At 39.2% G+C, this 18,380-nt stretch overlaps 1 protein-coding gene across 3 annotated transcripts in view; it reads left to right on the top strand.

Moving 5' to 3' along the window:
• The window catches only part of SLC25A12 (solute carrier family 25 member 12), an 86,534-nt gene extending 68,574 nt beyond the window's left edge, over positions 1-17,960 (top strand). For all 3 annotated transcript variants that reach the window (XM_058549245.1, XM_058549247.1, XM_058549246.1), the window contains 5 exons: positions 10,209-10,349; positions 12,172-12,310; positions 15,159-15,317; positions 15,441-15,531; positions 16,858-17,960. In XM_058549245.1, the coding sequence (XP_058405228.1) occupies positions 10,209-10,349; positions 12,172-12,310; positions 15,159-15,317; positions 15,441-15,531; positions 16,858-17,056 (729 nt within the window). In that variant the 3' untranslated portion in view covers positions 17,057-17,960. The remainder of the gene's footprint in view (positions 1-10,208; positions 10,350-12,171; positions 12,311-15,158; positions 15,318-15,440; positions 15,532-16,857) is intronic.
• Positions 17,961-18,380: the final 420 nt, after the last annotated feature.

Raw genomic sequence — 18,380 nt, 5'->3', positions numbered from 1 at the left:
TAGATCATGAAGTGACCAAGAAATAAAAATATCCACTCCTTAGACATTATATGTTTTTTGTTGTTGTTTGTTTTGTTTTAGGATTCATTTTTTTTTTTTTTGAGGAAGATCAGCCCTGAGCTAACATCCATGCTAATCCTCCTCTCTTTTTTTTGCCGAGGAAGACTGGCTCTGAGCTAACATCTATTGCCAGTCCTCCTCCTTTTCTCCCCAAAGCCCCAGTAGATAGTTCTATGTCATAGTTGCACATCCTTCTAGTTGCTGTATGTGGGACGCAGCCTCAGCATGGCCGGAGAAGCAGCACGAGTGCGCCCGGGGTCCGAACCCGGGCCGCCAGTAGCGGAACACGCACACTTAACCACTAAGCCATGGGGCCGGCCCCTATGATTCATTTTTACAAGTATGAGATATTTGATACGTGCAAAACAGTATACACTATATAGATATAAAGAGTAATAATAAAATGAACATGTATGAACCTACTGCTCAACTTAGCTAAAATATTAGCACTATCCTTGACACTGATTTTTACTTTAATGTAGCTCTAATCTGCTAGATTGCTAATGAGCAGTAGGGACTTTTCCTACTGGGCTGAACATTTTATAGGCATTATCTCATTATTATTCTCAAGTAGTGTTGAAGAAAATAAAACCTCAGTGAGGTTTTACTAAGCCAGGGCTTAGTAAATGGCAAAGTTGCGATTCAACCACTTTTGTCTTCCAATCCATATTCATTCATGTTTGGTATGTTTCCATGCATTCGTTCTTTCGTTTATTCATTCTCATTGAACAAGCTGTCAAGGCTGAGAAGAATTTAGAGTTTTTTTCCTCCTGTGAAGGGAACCAGACTTAGGCTATGTTTGTATCTCATAGAAAAGGGGCAGTTTCTGATCATACTCACCAGATAAAACTTAATCTTAAATCTAATCTTATTCCACTGTGGTAATTTGAAAGTAGAATTTGTTATCGTGATTTGCTTCATTTTACATATCATCAAAGAAAATATCTGCTTATCATTATAATTCATCATAATAGCTACCATTTCTTGAGCATCTTGCACTGAATTGAACACTTTATAGGCATTATCTCATTATTATTCTCAGCTAGAGTTGAAGAAACTAAAAGCTCAGTGAAATCTAGCACTTAGTAAATGGAAAAATTGAGATTCAAACCACTTCTGTCTCCAAATCCATATTCTTTCATATTTGGTATATGTTTCTATTCATTCGTTCTTTGATTTACTCATTCTCTCATTCACTGAATGCCTGCTATGTTTCAGGAAAACTTTTAGAATAACAGCTTTTTTGAGATATAATTCACATACGATACAATTCCCCCCACTTAAAGTGAACAATTCAGCAGTTTTTAGTGTATTCATAGAATTGTGTGACTATCACCACAATCAATTTTAGAATATTTTTATTTTCAAAAAGAAACCTGGTACCCTGTGACTATTGCCACAGTCTTCCCTCCCGCCCGCCACCAAGGCTTAGACGACCACTAATAAACTTTCCATCTTCACAGATTCACCGATTCTGAACGTTTCATATAAATGGGATGATACAGTATGTGGTCTTTCGTGTCTGGCTTCTTTCACTCAGCATAATATTTTCAAGGTTCATCCACGTTGTAGCATGAATCAGTACTTCAGGCCTTCTTATTGCTGAATAATATTCAATTATGTAGATACACCACATTTTGTTTATCCATTCATTAGTTGTTGAAGATTTGGGTTGTTTTCCAGTTTTTGCTGTTATAAATAATGCTGCCATGAACATTCATGTAAAAAGTTTTGTGTGGACGTATGCTTTCATTTCTCTTGGGTATATACCTAGAAGTGGAATTTGGTGGGTCGTATGGTAACTCTAATTAGTATTTTGAGGAATTGCCAAACTGTTTTCCAAAGTGGCTGCACCATTTTACATTTCTACCAGCAATGTATGAGGGTTCTGACTTCTCCGCATCCTTGTCAACACTTGTGATTATCTGTCTTTTCATTATGGCCATCCTAGTGGGTGTGGAGTGGTATCTTATTGTGATCTAATGACTGATGGTGTTGAGCATCTTTTCATGAATGTATTGGCATTGGTATCTCTTCTTTGGAGAAATGTCTATCAGAATCTTTGCCCATTTTTTAATTGGATTGTTTGTCTTTTATTATTGAGTTACAAGAGTTCTTTATATATTTAGTCTCTTATCAGATATGTGATTTACAAATATTTCTACTTTCTTAACGGTGTCCTTTGAAGAATTGGACTTTGATTTTAATGAAGTCCAATTTATCTATATTTTCTTTTGTTGCTTGTGCTTTTGGTGTCGTACCTAAGAAATCATTGCCTAATCCAAGATCTCAAAGATTTATACTTCTGTTTTCTTCTAAGAGTTTTATAGTTTTAGCTCTTACACATTTAGGTCTTTGATCTTTCACACAAATTTTTAACCTAAAATTTTTAGAGTCTTTTGCCTTGAACAGAGATATTACTAAATGACACTTTTCTTTTTCATTGTCAACATTCTGGTATATTACCTTCTAATGTTTTCATACACATGTGCACATGCTCGTATGCATAGGCATGTGCACACACACAGACACGCATACATTCTTTTTTAAACCAGATGGAAGTTTTGTTGACTCTGACTTCTTGATTGGAAATGCAAGCAGCTCTCACTTTCTAAGGGCAGCAGAGAATCACAGTGGAACTTTTCACTTTAGAAATAGAATATAACCTTTGGGAATACAAGTATAAACAGGGTGTGCATTTTCAGATTTTAAATCTTCATTGTGAACATTAACCAAACTTTTGTTTTATACTTATATCAAAACCTTCTCAAAGAAGACTTACTAGTTCAGAATTTATGCTAATTTAGATGTGCTAACATAAATTTTTTTGTTGTGGTATCTATAAATTGAACTTTAGGTTTATTAATTGCTTGACCCTTCTTTAAGTGGAGATGGGGTAAGAGAGTATCTGTGTGTATATAGTTACTCAGTAAATATCTGTTATGAATGCCGTATGTGTAGTGTTTCAAATAATTTATTCCCGTTCTCAGAGCTGAGCCATTCTTATCAGGCCACATGTTTTTATTTTTCTATTAGAAAGTCTCTCTTTATATATGTATGAATACATAAATATATGTATATACACACATATTACATGTCCATATCAGACATAAATATAATTGACTGTTTAATTATGATATCTGTTTTGGGCAGGAATAATACTATAATGTCAACTTAGAATATCCAAAGTACTTTAATATTCACTATTGTCACCTCCTATGAAATAAGTAGATGAGGAATAGAAGCTCAGAAAGACTAACTCACTCTAAGTGACCCAGCTAATATATGCTGCAGGTTTCATGTGAGCCCAAGTATTTTGATTTTAAGACCAGCTTCTTTTATTCTATAATGCTCTCTTAAGGAACCAAATCAGGGCCTTCTCCATGTGTCAAAATAAATCTAGATGAGCCCGTTCAACTTTGTAGTGGCTTTTCTTTCTTTTTTTTTTTATTATAGATGTATATATAATCAAAATTTAACATATCTATGTTAATTTATTAAGGTATAATTAACATATAAAAAAATGAACAGATCTTAGATGTCAGCTCAGTGAGTTTTAACAATTGTGCACAACTATGAAATCACCACCCAAGATAAGATGGAACATTTCACTCCAGAAAATTCATTTATGCCTCTTTCCAGTCAATCACTCCTCTGCACCCCCAGGCAACCCCTGTTCTGATTTCTCTCACTCGTTTTGTTTCTTCTCAGATTTCATATAAATGGTATCATACAAAATGCATTCTTTCATGGTTGGCCTCTTTTGCTTAACATAACATTTTCAAGAGTCATCCTTATTGTTGTGTGGGTATCAAGTAGTTGTTTTTTTTTGTTTTTAATTTTACTGAGCATTATTCTATTGTGTGAATCAACCACAATTTGCTTATCCATTCTTCTGTTGATGGACATTTGGGTTGTTTCCAGTTTTTATCTGTTATAAATAAGGCTGCTATAAACATTCTTGTACAAATCTTTTCGTCAACATGTGCTTTTATTTTTCTTGGGTGAAGATCTACGAGTAGAATGGGGTAGATGTATGTTCAATTTAAAAGAAACTGCCAGTTGGTTCGTCAAAGTGGGTGGACCATTTTACAGTCTCATCAGCAGTGTACGAGTATTCCAGGAACTCCGCATCCTCATCGATGTTTGATGTTCTTAGTCTATTTTATTTTAGTCATTCTAGTCTAAAGTCTTAGGCTATTTTATTTTAGTCATTTAGTCATTGGTGTGAAATGATATCTTTTTATGGTTTTAATTTGCATTTCCCTGGTGCCTAAAGATATTGAGCATCCTTTCATGTGTTTATCGGCTATTAATATATCTTTTTTTGTGAAGTATCTGTTCACGTCTTCTGCCTGTTTTTTATTAGGTTATTATTGATTTGTAGGAGTTCTTAATATATCACGGATATAGTCCTTCGTCAGATATATGTGTTATGAATATTTTTCCTAGTCTGTGACTTTTCTATTAATTATCTTAATGGTGTCTTTGGTAGTTTTTTAAAAGAAAAAGATTATGTAGAGTTTCTTAGACATATCCATAAACTTAAGTGAGAAAAAATTTGCCTTTCCAAGTCAACCAAGGAGAAAGTTTAAAAGTCTATACTTATAGGACTGACCTACATGTATTTTCTAATCATCACTCTGGTAGATACCTGTTTTTATGTTAAACTCTAACCAGAGCACTTTTACCTGATTACATTACCTCTTTCAGAGAGTATATATTTAGGAATGGATAGAAGTCATAAAACTCAAAATATATTTACTTCTCAGCAAAGGGCTAATGTAATCCCATCGTGTTGTAGGTGTTTCCTTGGCCCTCTGTGAGCATACCTTCTGGAGAACACATCCCTTCTCTTGGTGTCTTGTTCTCAATCTGCCTAGTGTCTTGCATTAGTGCACAAGAGTTCTGTGAGGTAGATAGGGCAGTTGTTGGGATCCCTATTGTCTCATTACAAAACCAAGGAATGAAAGGTTATGACCTATCCAAGGTTACAAAGTTAGTGACAATATAGGTCAACAGCCTTCCAAACCTAGAATGTTTCCACTCTTCCATGCTTCCTCCCTTCAGCCCATGTGTGTGCATGCACACACGCATACACGTACACACACACACCTATTTGGGTGAGCAAGAGGCCGACTTATTAGTTGGAGCATTTACTAACCCTGGGAGCCAAGAAATATTAGCTGAGCAGCTCCCTATGCGATGTCTTCCTCAGCAAGCTGAGCTCACACATCTCTAAAGATTTGTTTGGAAATAGTTTCTCCAACTCCCATCCCCAGGAGTCAGTGTGGTCCTGACTTTATGCTTGCATACTAATGTGAACACAAGTAAAAAGTCCATATATGTTTATGTCAAAGTGGCTTATGATAGGTACACAGGGATTTTGACTCTTCCTTACCCTAGTGGAGGGTATGTGTGGTTCTATCTGTTCACATCCTTACACCCTGGCATATATCATCACTCAGCAATGAGAAAATTGCAGTTGATTCCTTTTAAACTGTCACTATCCTAGACTATTTTAGAAAGAACCAGAGCATTTCCCATTGCTTTATAAAATATCTAAGAATGTTTGGTTGATGGTGTATGAGGCAGAGTCACTGTCTGTTCCCATTCCTCTTGAGTCAGTCCTAGTGACAACTAATTCTGTGACTTTTATCAGTTTGTCTGGTTGTTTTAAATGCACCTATTTTGTACATCTGTTCAGTGGGCTGGTGTGGCCTTAAATTTAAGTTAGATTTTCATAAGTCTCTGTAAGAGAAGACTTTTTTATAATGAATTGTTCAGATTGGACTTTTTGTGGTTAAAGGGAAATAGTTCCAAGCTACAGGAGACAACAGATCAAAGGACATAAACAGGGGACTTGGTGCAAGCAGGGCCGGGTCCCCAGCCCTTTTGTGGACTCTACCCCTGAGGTGGGATTGTGAGGGCAGGAGGTTCAACAGGCCTAATCCTGTGTGCAGCCCCTTGGCCTCAGGCACATCAGGAGGCGTGGTGACATCTCAATATTACACCCTTTTTCTCCTAACTTTTGCTGTCAGCTTTAGTTGGTTTATTTTCTCATTAAAAAAAAAATTTATGTGACACAAGATTAAATGGAAGTTTTTACATTCTCCCCATTTCTGTTGTATATAGGTAACCCTTGTTCAAAATGAGATTTGTTCCCTTTTATTGTGTCATTTGTAATTCAGTTCTAGAACAAAGAAATGACAACTTAATACTGACAAATAAAAATATCTAAGTCAGTTATAATATTAATGCTTGCCTCTCTTTAAAAATAAAAAGCAAATTTGAAGAGGGAGATTGAGCAATTAGAGGGTTAGAAGCTCATTTTGGTGATTTGGTGAGTGAAAAAATTCACCAAAGGTATTGTATGGAATGGTATGTTATCTAAAATAAGCATCAGTACAAGAAACAGCAAGATGTCAAATTAGACAGTGTCTGTTTAAGACTATATAGCTGTGTATCATCACGGTTTAGTTTGAACCTTTATATATCTTGTGTCTGTTATTTCAGATCACTAGATATATTTGGTTAGATGTTTTTGATGTTCATTTAGTTGTATATACAGGTAGATAAGCCTTTTTAAAGTTTTGGATCCGTAGATAACTAGTGCTAACTGGTTTTTAAAAATGCACTTAAACTATATAAATTACCAAATTTACCATGGGGAAGAATGTGTGAGAGAGGACCTAGTCTGTGAAAGAAGCCACTGTTTCTAAGACCACAGCTATTTCTTGTTGTTGTTGTTTTAAATTTGTTTTTGTTTCTGAGTAGTTAATACATTCATATGATTCAGAATTTAAAAGGTACAATGGGGTATGCTTTGAAAATTTTTTCTCCTAGCTATTCATTTCTCTTTCCAGGAGGCAACCAATGTTTTCATCTCTAAGCCATTTTGATTTTGATAAACTTAGGTAAATTTTGATGTATTTGTGATTAATGAGTACCTAATATTTTATGTTCCGTTTATGTCACTTGGCATGATTTTATTACCTAATCTTGTTGCCTGACAGAGCATATAATTGTTTCACTTAACTGTTTCCTTATTGGGCCTTTAAAATTTTTTTCTGTTTAATTTTGTTGCTTTTTAAAATAGCAAACATTAGCATATTTGTAAAATTAGAGATACTTTTTTTTCATTGAAAAGTTACCATATTTTTATTTCACAGTTTAGCACTTCAGAAATTCTGTATCTTCAATGATTATATTTACTGTAAGCAGTGTTTTTTCCCTCTGAAAAGGTGTTATTAAATTAATGATATCACTTATAATTAATGGAGTCTGAAAATAGTGGAGAAATGATATTTTCCTGTATTATTCTCAGAGGAAAAACACTCAGTTAAGGATGTGATAACATCATAATCCTTGTTCTATGTCGCTAGATTTCTTACCAGAATGACTGAATTAATTGCCAATTTTATTCTCTCTTCCCCAGTTTAATATGTGTGAGATAGTGGTCAACCTCAGAGTTTCAAAAAGGGCAGTGCATATTTGCCATGTATATTCCCTTTAAGTGTTATAAAATAGTCCAAGTTTTAGACAAATTAAATAGCAATGTTTATTTTTTCTAAAATTACTCAGTGTTTCTGAATAGTATTTACCTACATATTCATAGGCCTATCATAAAGTTTTAAAAAAATATATTTAAAGCATATATAGATTATGCAATTGCTAGGATTTTTCCTTCTTCAAATATAGTAGAGTACATACGTGTGAAACAAACTCAGAGAAATGTGCCTTGCTGTAGTGTCATTGTTGTGTTGTTTACACTCTCACTTGATATATATGATATGTGATATATATATAAATTTAGTGTTGTGGTTATGTCCAGTGCATTGTTGGGACTTAGTATGTGTGCGGGGTAACAAATCGTTAAAGCATACAGCAGTCAGTGTGTTTGTGTTTTAAAATGTCATTTACTTCTCTCAATTGTACTGTTTTAATAGAAAGCCTGTTATGTGTACACTCAGAAAGAAATTTGAAGCATTGTTAGAGGAGTACATCTCAATAAACTGGCAACTGCTTCCAGAAGGGTCCGTGAGAGAAGGAAGGCGGAGAGAACTGTGGGGTGGGGGATGCTGGTTGGGTACTTCTGCTCTGCAGGGTGGTATAATTTACTAATGATTAAAAACATGAAAGAACTTTGCATTTATTTAAACATAATATCCACATTTAACTAGTAGCACCCAGGGGTTGACATCGTTTGGTGGTGGCAAGTTTTTGGGATTATAATCAAAATTTGTGGTTCTATTCTTTTTTTTAATCTGCTTTAGTTTAGAACATAAAGCATATTTTCCCAAAGATAGTCTTTGCAACCATTATTCAAACAAGAGATTTCAGGGAAGTAGTAAACTTTTTCAATTGGTTTGGTCTTTAATACTAGCTACAGGAGCAATTACTTGGATTATCATTTTAACATAATTTTTCACCCAGCAATCCTTTTGAAAGTATTGTTTGCTTAGATTGAAACATTGAAACGCTTCCTCCTGCCTGCAGTGCAACAGATTAAAAGGGAGAGAAACACAGGCAAATCAACATGTAAAATTGGGTCAGTCGTCATTTGGGGACCCGTGTGGCCCTGGTCTGGAGTTGGGAGTTGCAGGAAACCCGGAGAGAGACAGCAAATTGCTGCACCCCTGTGCTTGGTGGACAAAAAGCGGATTAGGGTCCTAGGGAACCCAGGACAATAGGCTTCCCACGAAGACAAGAGGAATCTTGTGTCAGTGTTGGCAGTTGTGGATGTTGATAGGAGTAAAGGGTCAGGATTGGAACAGGAGTAGTGGGGGGTTATAGCCACAGGTTGTTAGGAGAATGGGCTGGAACTTGTTGCTGCCCCTTGGAAGGGGGTCTAGGAGGACTATGGGTTTTAAAAAAGTGAACAGGGATTTGGGCGAGGGCCAAGTATTGAAGTGGCATTGAATGCTGTGCGTGAGTTTTATGGGTATTGTTTGTAGTCTTTCTATACCTGTGGAATTACAAAGCCCCAGTGAGGCACACATTTCCTGTTACACATGTGACATGCTATTGCCGTGAAGTTATAATTATATAATATGAAGATGCTTATGTGAATATGGTTATGATTATATAATGTAAACAGCTACAGTTGAGATGAAGATGTGCAAATGAGATTTTTTTCACTTCATGAATGGAGGTAAATATATGTATATGTTTTAAAAAAATTATTTATTTTTATGTATCCATATACACACACGCATACACACCAACACACATTTTTTTCTTTCATACAAAAACCAAAAAAGGAGTTGGAGTTGGTAGCAGTTTTGTTAAACATTCTTTTTTTTTTTTTCTTTTCGCTCTACTAGTTAACAGATTTCGGATGCAAATACACTCTCATTATCCAAATTCAAATCTCTGTCACTCACCAGTAGAGAGTGTGGAGTGTGGCTGTGATTTGTTGGTGTTATACTCATGGTAACTAGATGTTCCATTTCTCAGCTCTGCCTTGAAGAGTTTTTCTGGTTTTGTCTTAAAATGATACTGAAATTGTCTTTCTAAATTCTCTCTTTTTGTGTGGGTGTAGCTGTGTATCTGTCTCAGAGTTTTGCTCAGGATAATACGTTTTAAAATTTGAACCAGAGGAGACTTCTTCCCTCTTACTTAAGGCACCTCTGTGGGGCAAAGCTGTGTTAATTGCTCTACAGTCCAAGGAAGCGGCAGCAGTTGGCTGAACTACAGAGAACGCTTGTTAAGAAGAGGAAAGAAACCATCGTCGATCCGAGTTTTAGGTCCAGAGTGTAGAAGATACCAACCAACCTTCTGCCATCTCTTTCCCTTTCATTGGATAGCTCCACACTGCCACATCTGGCTTCACTTTTGTTTTCCAAATGAGTTTATTAGTTTTGCCATTTTGGATATGGCTGGATTGACCCTGGAAAGACTGGTCTGAGAAATACTCTTGACATTTCAAATAGAAACACACCCAGCCATATTGGCTTGAGACAGAGTTTGGGACCATCCCTGTGAGCCCCTCCAGCATCAGCCAAGCCAAAGCATCAGACTGTCATTCCCCGTGAAGAGGGAGGTGTAAAGTGGTATAATGTGGAGGCTTTTCCGGATTTTTCTTGGTTACGCTGCCAGTTGGGCTCTGATTTGGAAATCTTCTGTCTCTCTTCCCTTGCCTGCAGGCTGGCGGCTCTCAGGTCATCTTTACTAACCCCCTGGAGATAGTCAAGATTCGTCTGCAGGTAGCTGGAGAGATCACCACAGGACCCAGGGTCAGTGCCCTGAACGTGCTCCGGGACCTGGGCCTTTTCGGTCTGTATAAGGTGAGTCGATTCCCTCGGGTTGTCTCGGTAGAGAGGTTGTAATGTACTCAATAGAAATGTGAAAGAATGTGGAAACCAGACTTCTCCCTGGCAAATGGAAAAGCAATCTTGTCCAGCAGGGTAGTCTCTGGAGTAGAAAATCAAACAAAGAGAAACAATCAGGACACTTCTGTTAGAGGCAGTGGGATATGCAAACAGGCTCTCCTGTTGTCATCTTCAGGCTTTTATAAAGCTGCCAGCAGGGAGGCCGGCACTGCAGACCTGCTGGCTTCAGGTTCACAGCCTTTTATTTGATAGTGGGTTTGGGAAAAGTTTCTTTGGTGTCCTCTTTGGACTGGTTTAGGACTTCAAAATAGTCTTATGTTTATTTTGAGTTGAGTTATCTCTATTGTTATCTTCCCAGCAGGGGCTTCTCTTTGTCTTAATAATTTGACCACAGTGAAACAGTAGCTGAGTTTGGTAGGATTCAGGTCTTTAAGAAGTTAAGTGGTGGGATTTGTCAATAATGAATTCCATTAAAAAAAACCAGAGTGTACTACTGTACTTTAGCAAAATGCCAGTCAACAGATTCCTTCCCTGCAGGTATACTTGCTCCCGTCATTACAGATCGGATGTAATGGAGCAGAAGCTATTATTATTCTTAAACAAGCAAGAGTATTTCTTTCCATTCTTCTGCTTGGTATAAGGGGAGAATACGTAAATTTAGCTGCTATAGACAACTGTGTTTCCACAGCATCTTCTGATTTATTTATAGATCCTTCACTGTAGAATTGTGTAAATTGGCTTCTGTAGCAGCAAATTAGAAATTAGAAATTCTCTAGATTAGAATCACACAGCTACCGGGCTCTTAGGAGACCAGTAAACCACTGATGCCTATCTTGAGAGAGTTTTGTACACATTCCCTCCCCTCCACCTCCACTTTCCATCCTTTTTGGAATTCCCTTTGAGAGCTGAAATTATTAATATTGTTTCTCTCTGTATCATCCTTCAGAGAGTCCTTGGAATTTTTTTTTTAATGTTTGAGTTTGTCTTTTAAAAACAGAGCCATTAGGGAAACAAGTGCCAAAGATGGAGTATTCGCCTGGATCGGTAAAGCCCTGGGCAGTAAAACGGCCTGGGCTCCTGACCAGCTGAGGAAGGTGTTCATTGTGGCTTCAGTCACTGAGACAAGCTGTCCCTGGGTGGTTTTCTACTCCCATGGGAACCTCCTGCTAAAATATTTTGTCTGGGTTCCCCCCAGTCCTCTGCTACTTAGGATATGGGGAATGAGGAGGGAAGATTGATGGTTTCTTTTTCCCCTTCCCTAGAATAGTCACCTCCTTTTCCACTGCCACTGCCTATAGCTTCTGACCTGACACTTCAGGGCCTCTAAGCTGATGTGGTTTGAGTTGGTAATTTGTTCATGTTTTGGCCTGCCTTTGCTGGTTGCTTTTAGAATCAAGCTATTAATCTTGGGTTTCCAAGTCTATTCCCACCCACACATCATCTCCCTCACACCCACCAAAGCCAAACAGAATAAGCAGCCTGGAGGTTTGAGAACTGAATTTTTATTAACCCTAAAAACTGAATCTATACTGGAAATACCAGAAAATTCTTAGTTGTCAGAATAACATCATTACCCAATTAACCAACTCTAGGACTCCAGGATCCACCAGCTTTTCTCAAACTTTGAGCCATGTATATTTCTCTGTTCTCCCCACTTCCCTTCCATACCAGTCCCAATGCTGTTTGAGGGATACCTCAGGCGTGTCACCCTGGCTTCCTAGCGGGCATTCACACTGTTTACACAACCGTTTTGTACTGTTTCCTCACTGTGTGACAGGGTGCCAAAGCGTGTTTCCTCCGAGACATTCCCTTCTCTGCAATCTATTTTCCTGTTTATGCTCATTGCAAACTACTTCTGGCTGATGAAAACGGACACGTGGGAGGTTTAAATCTCCTTGCAGCTGGAGCCATGGCAGGTAATTAGAATTTTTTTTTTAAACCAAAAGAATCCTTCCCTCCTTCTCTTTAAGAAGTACAGAATCTCTATGTACTTCTCCCCTTTATTTCTGGAAGGGTTATTGTTTGTATCTGACTTAGTTTAAATATGATCGCTTTTTCTCCTTTGTGGGATGTGCTGTAATTCTGATGAGAGTTAATTACATTTGCATAATGTGGATAAACAGCTTAATGCAGCTTAGCAACTCAGAGCCAAATTAGATCTGCCCATCTAAATTGGGCTTTCATCATTAACGTGTTTCTTAGCCTCCTGTGCCCCTGAAACTTTGGGTGCAGCCAAGCTAAGCATTAAGGTGAAAAAGTTCTTCATCAAATCAGTTGCTTTGTTATACCTCATGCTGATGCACAGATCTAGCATGCCCTCACTTTCTATTTCTGTATATTGGAATCTACATGATTTGGCTAAAAATTGAGGTTTCTTCATGAAAAGAAGCTGCGTTCCTTCTACCTTCGTCCTCATTAGACCACGTAAGCGATACTTGCCCAGCAAATCACCCTGTACTTCACTGGCATCTCTTCTCTGTCTGTTAACACTTTCTGTCTTTTATTCGTGGTAGTTTGCATCAGTTTTATCCTCTGTACTAGGCTGGGAGCTCATTCCATTTGTCCTTGCCTTCCCTACGTGGCCAGCATAGTAATATAGGAACTCACTAAATGTCAATGGAACAAATGAAGACCTTCATCTGGTCTAAGATACCGAATTAGGCACAGAAAGGATTCCATCTGAAAGAGGAGCCTAACAAACGCAGGAAGATGCTAAGATGTTTCCTTCTCATCTCACGGGTCTGGCCTGTCTCTTAAGCTGTGAAGGAGCTGACTTGGGACAGAAGGGGAGAGCCAGGCGTCCCTGCTGCACCAGCACTCCGAAATGACAGAGGAAGGAAAGGGCACGTGTTTGCTCTCCATTACATCTGGTCAAAGATAGAAATGTGAAGGGTGAACACAAACCCACATGCTCTCCCCAAATGCTTGGTGTAGCTCTGACCACTTGGGCTCATGGTACTGTGTAGCTCTCACTGGGTTCCTTCTCCTCTGGTGCCCTGACTAAACATAGCAGGACATCCTGAGCACTTCCTGAAGTGTGGTGTGTGTGGTGTGTGGCAGGAGCCTTTGGTTCTGAGGGTGTTGGGGTAGACCACGTTGTTGTTCTTGCCCATGAGGACAGAATGACTTGTGATGATTAAGAAATTCTCTCAGGGAGCTTCAAGCCCTTATTGTGGGTCCTGAAAATCCCTTGTCCTCTGGCATCTGTACCTTAAGTCAGTTGCACATTTGAAAGCCAATAAAGCTACCTGCTCAGTCTTGGCACTGGGTGCTCGTCCAGCCCCTTTCTAGTACTCCAAAATCTCCCAGTTTTAAATGGGGGCCAGCACGTTTTCCCTCTAGTCCTTGTCTGTGCTTTCCAACCAGCAGCAAAAAAACAGCCAAAGAACAGTCTAACCATGGACAGGCATTTTGGCAGTGGTTGGTGGAACCGAGTAAATGTTTCCATGGAACTGTCAGCACCAACTTCTTGCCCACAGACGTTTGATGTCAGTTTTCAGAATGAGAGATGAATTTTTCTAATTTTTACCAGTAAAGTTTTGCTGGCAGGTACTGAGAACGTTCAGAATTCAGAACATTCCAAAGGCAGGCAGTTTACCTAGTTTCATCTGAATAAGGTGCTAGGCTGTGTGGAGGGGAGGTGTTTGCTTCATTCTCTGGCAGACCCCAGCACCCCAAGTCCGCCAGCTCTGTCTGCCTAGTGATGATTCAGTGATAGTCAGGCCAAATGGAATTTCAACCCCCCAGAAAGGTTATCTTGCTCCTGTGTTCCCTGTTTGCGGTTATAAGTAAAAGGTGTGGTTGTGAAATCCATCTTCTTTGTCCTACTGCTGGGCACAGGGATGGGAGATAAGGCCTTTTGATGATCAGTTCCCTTCTTGTTCCTTCACTGGTTGCCTGGCCTCCTCTGCTCTGGTTGTGTTGACTTCTGTCTGAAAGGAGTCACAGTCAGTTCTCTCGTTAGCCCCTCAAGCAGGTGAGTATTGATAGTCACCTCGCACAGTGAGGTGACAAGAATCAGCAAAAAAACGCTACAGCTTGGTGTCAGATGCCTTTAGCAGCTCATTAAATTGACATCATTCTTATTTTTTATTGTCCATGAAAATGTTTGTATCTTATTTAAGAAAAAAAAGGAGAGGGCCGGCCCCGTGGCTTAGCGGTTAGGTGCGTGTGCTCCGCTACTGGCGGCCGGGGTTTGGATCCCGGGCGCACACTGATGCACCGCTTCTCCAGCCATGCTGAGGCCGCGTCCCACATACAGCAACTAGAAGGATGTGCAACTATGACATACAACTATCTACTGGGGCTTTGGGGAAAAAAAAAGGAGGAGGATTGGCAATAGATGTTAGCTCAGAGCTGGTGTTCCTCAGCAAAAAGAGGAGGATTAGCGTGGATGTTAGCTCAGGGCTGATCTTCCTCACAAAAAGAAAAAAGAAAGAAAAAAAAGGAGGTAAAATCATTGAATGCTAAAAGGGAACACGTGGGAATTGTCTTAGTGATATTGCTGCACTTCTTTCCTGTCACAGTTCTTTGGAATCATGCAATGTGGGTGATCTTCCTAATTCAGAAAGACAAAAGAATTTTGCCGTGACCACACTGAAGCAGCTAGCAGGCTTATATATCTTTTTTTCCCATTAGTGCCCAGGCATCTATTTAAGAAGCTCTGAGTTCAGCAAAGTTGCTAATTGTGTTGTTACATGTTAGCAGTATTTCTAGCCTTTTTAAGGTATTTTGGGTGAATTGAACGTGCCTTTCTCCTGGAAGGTGTGCCTGCCGCTTCTCTGGTGACTCCTGCTGATGTCATCAAGACAAGACTGCAAGTGGCCGCCCGCGCCGGCCAGACGACATACAGCGGTGTCATCGACTGTTTCTGGAAGATACTCCGGGAAGAGGGGCCCTCAGCGTTTTGGAAAGGGGCTGCAGGTAGGGACTGAGGTCGTAGGGAATGGCCGGCTGGCATTAGGGTCCTGCTCCCGTTACTCACCTGTGGTCTTTGCCACAGTCATCCTGGTGTTAAGTGCCCCCACTCCTGTCTCTCTTTTTCAGCTCGAGTGTTTCGATCCTCTCCCCAGTTTGGCGTTACCTTGGTCACCTATGAACTTCTCCAGCGGTGGTTTTACATTGATTTTGGAGGCCTGTAAGTGCAGCTATTCAATTCCTTTGTAAGGAGAGCACCCAAACCAAAACAAGTCTTCGTTCAGCCTACAGAGGCATTTTTGGAACTCTCAGAAACGGATAGGGCAGAGAATCCTGCAGGACCAATGCATTTAGATCAAACAGTGGGCTTGAGAAGCTTCAGGGTTAGCAGAGTACGACCTCGATGGGTGACGCCGTGCACAGGATATGCAGCTGCTTAGGGTAGGGTTAGGGAGGCAGCAAATTAAAATGTGGTGTGAATGATTGTTTTAGTGTAAGCAAATACTGAGCTTCACGGATTTAGGTTCTTACCATTTGGCTCTTATTCTATGGCCTTTTTGCCAGAAGTGATGTAAATTTGTATTAGTAACACTTTTGTGAACTTTCTTTCAAAGACTCAATCAAGCCCTTTCACACCTCCGAGATTTCATTATTCACCATAATTGATTATTAGATAGGTATAGATGTGCTTAGAGCTAATTTATTGCCCCCAAAAGAGGTTCAAAGAGAGATTATGCCCATGGACATAATCACTGGTGAGAGCTAGGCCAGAAACCGGGCCTCTTGAAGCTTGGTACTTGAAGCTTGTGCTGGGGAGAAGAGGAATTGTTGAATTTTCTGGGTGGAAAAGGTTGTACCCAAAGCAGGCAATTATCAGCTTTGCAGCAGAAAGTCAAAGCCCGTATCTGAGTCTTCAGCTCATAAACCTGTGAACCCCTTTCCTGCTCAAAGGCCAAGTAGCAAATTAGCTGTTGAACCAAGAGGTGGAAGGACTTAGACAAACAAAGTAAGAACAGCAATCTAGCAAAGCCAGGCTTTTCTACGCTTTCACGTTTTGTAAAAGTAAGAATTACGTCTATTTTTCTTTAAATAATTTTAGTAATAACCTTCATGAATCTGTCTACTCTTTAAAAAGTTAGCTGTTAAAATTATGTCAAAATAAAAGAAAAATGTAAACTTCTTATGATTAATTTATGCTTAGTGCAGAAAATTTGGAAATCAGAAAAGTATAAGAGAAAATCATCCATCATCCTACTTCCCAGAGAGTGTTAATATTTGAGTGTGTTTTCTTCTGATCTTGTTTCTGTGGATCTATTTGTATATGTATACAAGCATTGAAATTGAGGCCATTTCTCTTCTAAATCAAATATGTGAATGTGTTGCTTGCAAAGCAGCTATAAATCATGACGAATGCAGCATAGATGATAAGGAAGTAGTTGGACAAACACTCTTCTTTGTGGCGCATGAGTCAGACTACAAACGTTTAGTTGTATGCCATCCCCGTCAATCTTGAGCACGTTAACCATTGGTTTTTTCCTGTCAACAGCAAACCCTCTGGCTCAGAACCAACACCTAAGTCACGCATTGCAGACCTTCCTCCTGCCAATCCTGATCACATCGGTGGATACAGACTCGCCACAGCCACTTTTGCTGGCATTGAAAACAAGTTTGGCCTTTATCTCCCCAAATTTAAATCTCCTGGTGTTGCTGTGGTTCAGCCAAAGGCAGCAGCAGCAGCTCAGTGATGAGAAGACCGTTGAGTGTGGCAAAATGGCTCCCTGAGGAGAGAGGCCTAGGAGAGCAGACCTGTAATGTATCCAGTCAGCTGCATGGTGCTGACTGAGCTGCAGAGTCAAACTATTCTTTCTCTATGACATATACATATATTTGTTTATAAAGTAATCATTTGCCCGGGGGGAAAAAAAACAACGCAGTTTCAAGCTTTAGTCTTATGTGTTGAAATGTTTTCTAAGCCTTGGCATGAATTAGTGTTCTAGACTGCTTTGCACAGCTTGCACTTACAGTGACTGTACATATTGTACATCTTTGTACAGAGACATCTTGGCACCTCATCCCAAAAAATCACATTTATAGAATGTAATGCAGTTCTGAGTGGCTTGAAATGTACAGAATGTGTTGAAAGTGTTTTATTAAGAATCACACGAAAATAAATGTATTAAAATTAAATCCATTCTTTTATTGGTGACTTATGGAAATAAAGCATCAATATTGTATGTATTTAATTGCTAGCTTGTTTTCCATTCTGGAATGAAAAGGTATTTGCTGATAAGAGGCATAACGAGACCAAGTGCTGACACCATCGAGTAAGAGATCCTCTGGAAAAGACGCATGCCCGTGGATGCCGGGGCACCCGGCTCGTGACTCGCGTGTGCTGATGTGTTTCCATTTGTATTATTTAAGTGTGTGTAGATCTTCCTCTATTCGTCAATCAAACAGCATTTCCTAGACAGCTCCTCTCCTGTCAGTGTGCTTATGGAAACAGGGACGTCTCCAGCATTACTGGCTTACTTTTGTCTTCTTCTGACACAGCAAGGCAAGGGCCTAGCTTTCAAGAGTAAAGGATACTTTGGCAATTTTCCTTCATACGGATATAATTCCAATCAAAAATAAAATGCACACCAAAATGTATGCATGTAGTCGGATTTTCCTTCATCAATATACTGATAGAACTTTTTGTTTTGATTCACCACCGATTCCAAATAACTCATGATCAGGTTTCCCTCTCTCCCACTTTTATAGGCGATGGACAGTGTGATTTGGAAAGGGCTATGGTGGAGTGAGATAGGGAAGAAGAAAGAGAAAAGCTCTATCTTGTGATTTAGTGGGTCTAGGTTCTTCCTTATGAATCCAAATACAAACTACTTATTCGAAAAGTCACTCACCAAGGGTGTGATTACTAATTCAGATCTAAACATGCATCTTGACAGCCACGTCTACACTTTGCTAAGGTTGTGATTTGATGTGTAGCATCAGAATTTATTTACTTTAGCAAAGTGCTTTGGGAAAACATTATTTCTATTGCCAGTGAGCCGGGATATGAGAACATAT

The sequence above is a fragment of the Diceros bicornis genome, chromosome 10, assembly GCF_020826845.1.
Source record: "Diceros bicornis minor isolate mBicDic1 chromosome 10, mDicBic1.mat.cur, whole genome shotgun sequence".
NCBI lineage: Eukaryota > Metazoa > Chordata > Mammalia > Perissodactyla > Rhinocerotidae > Diceros > Diceros bicornis.
The sequence above is the reverse complement of the archived record's forward strand: the minus strand, read 5'-3'. Positions and strand labels throughout refer to the sequence as shown.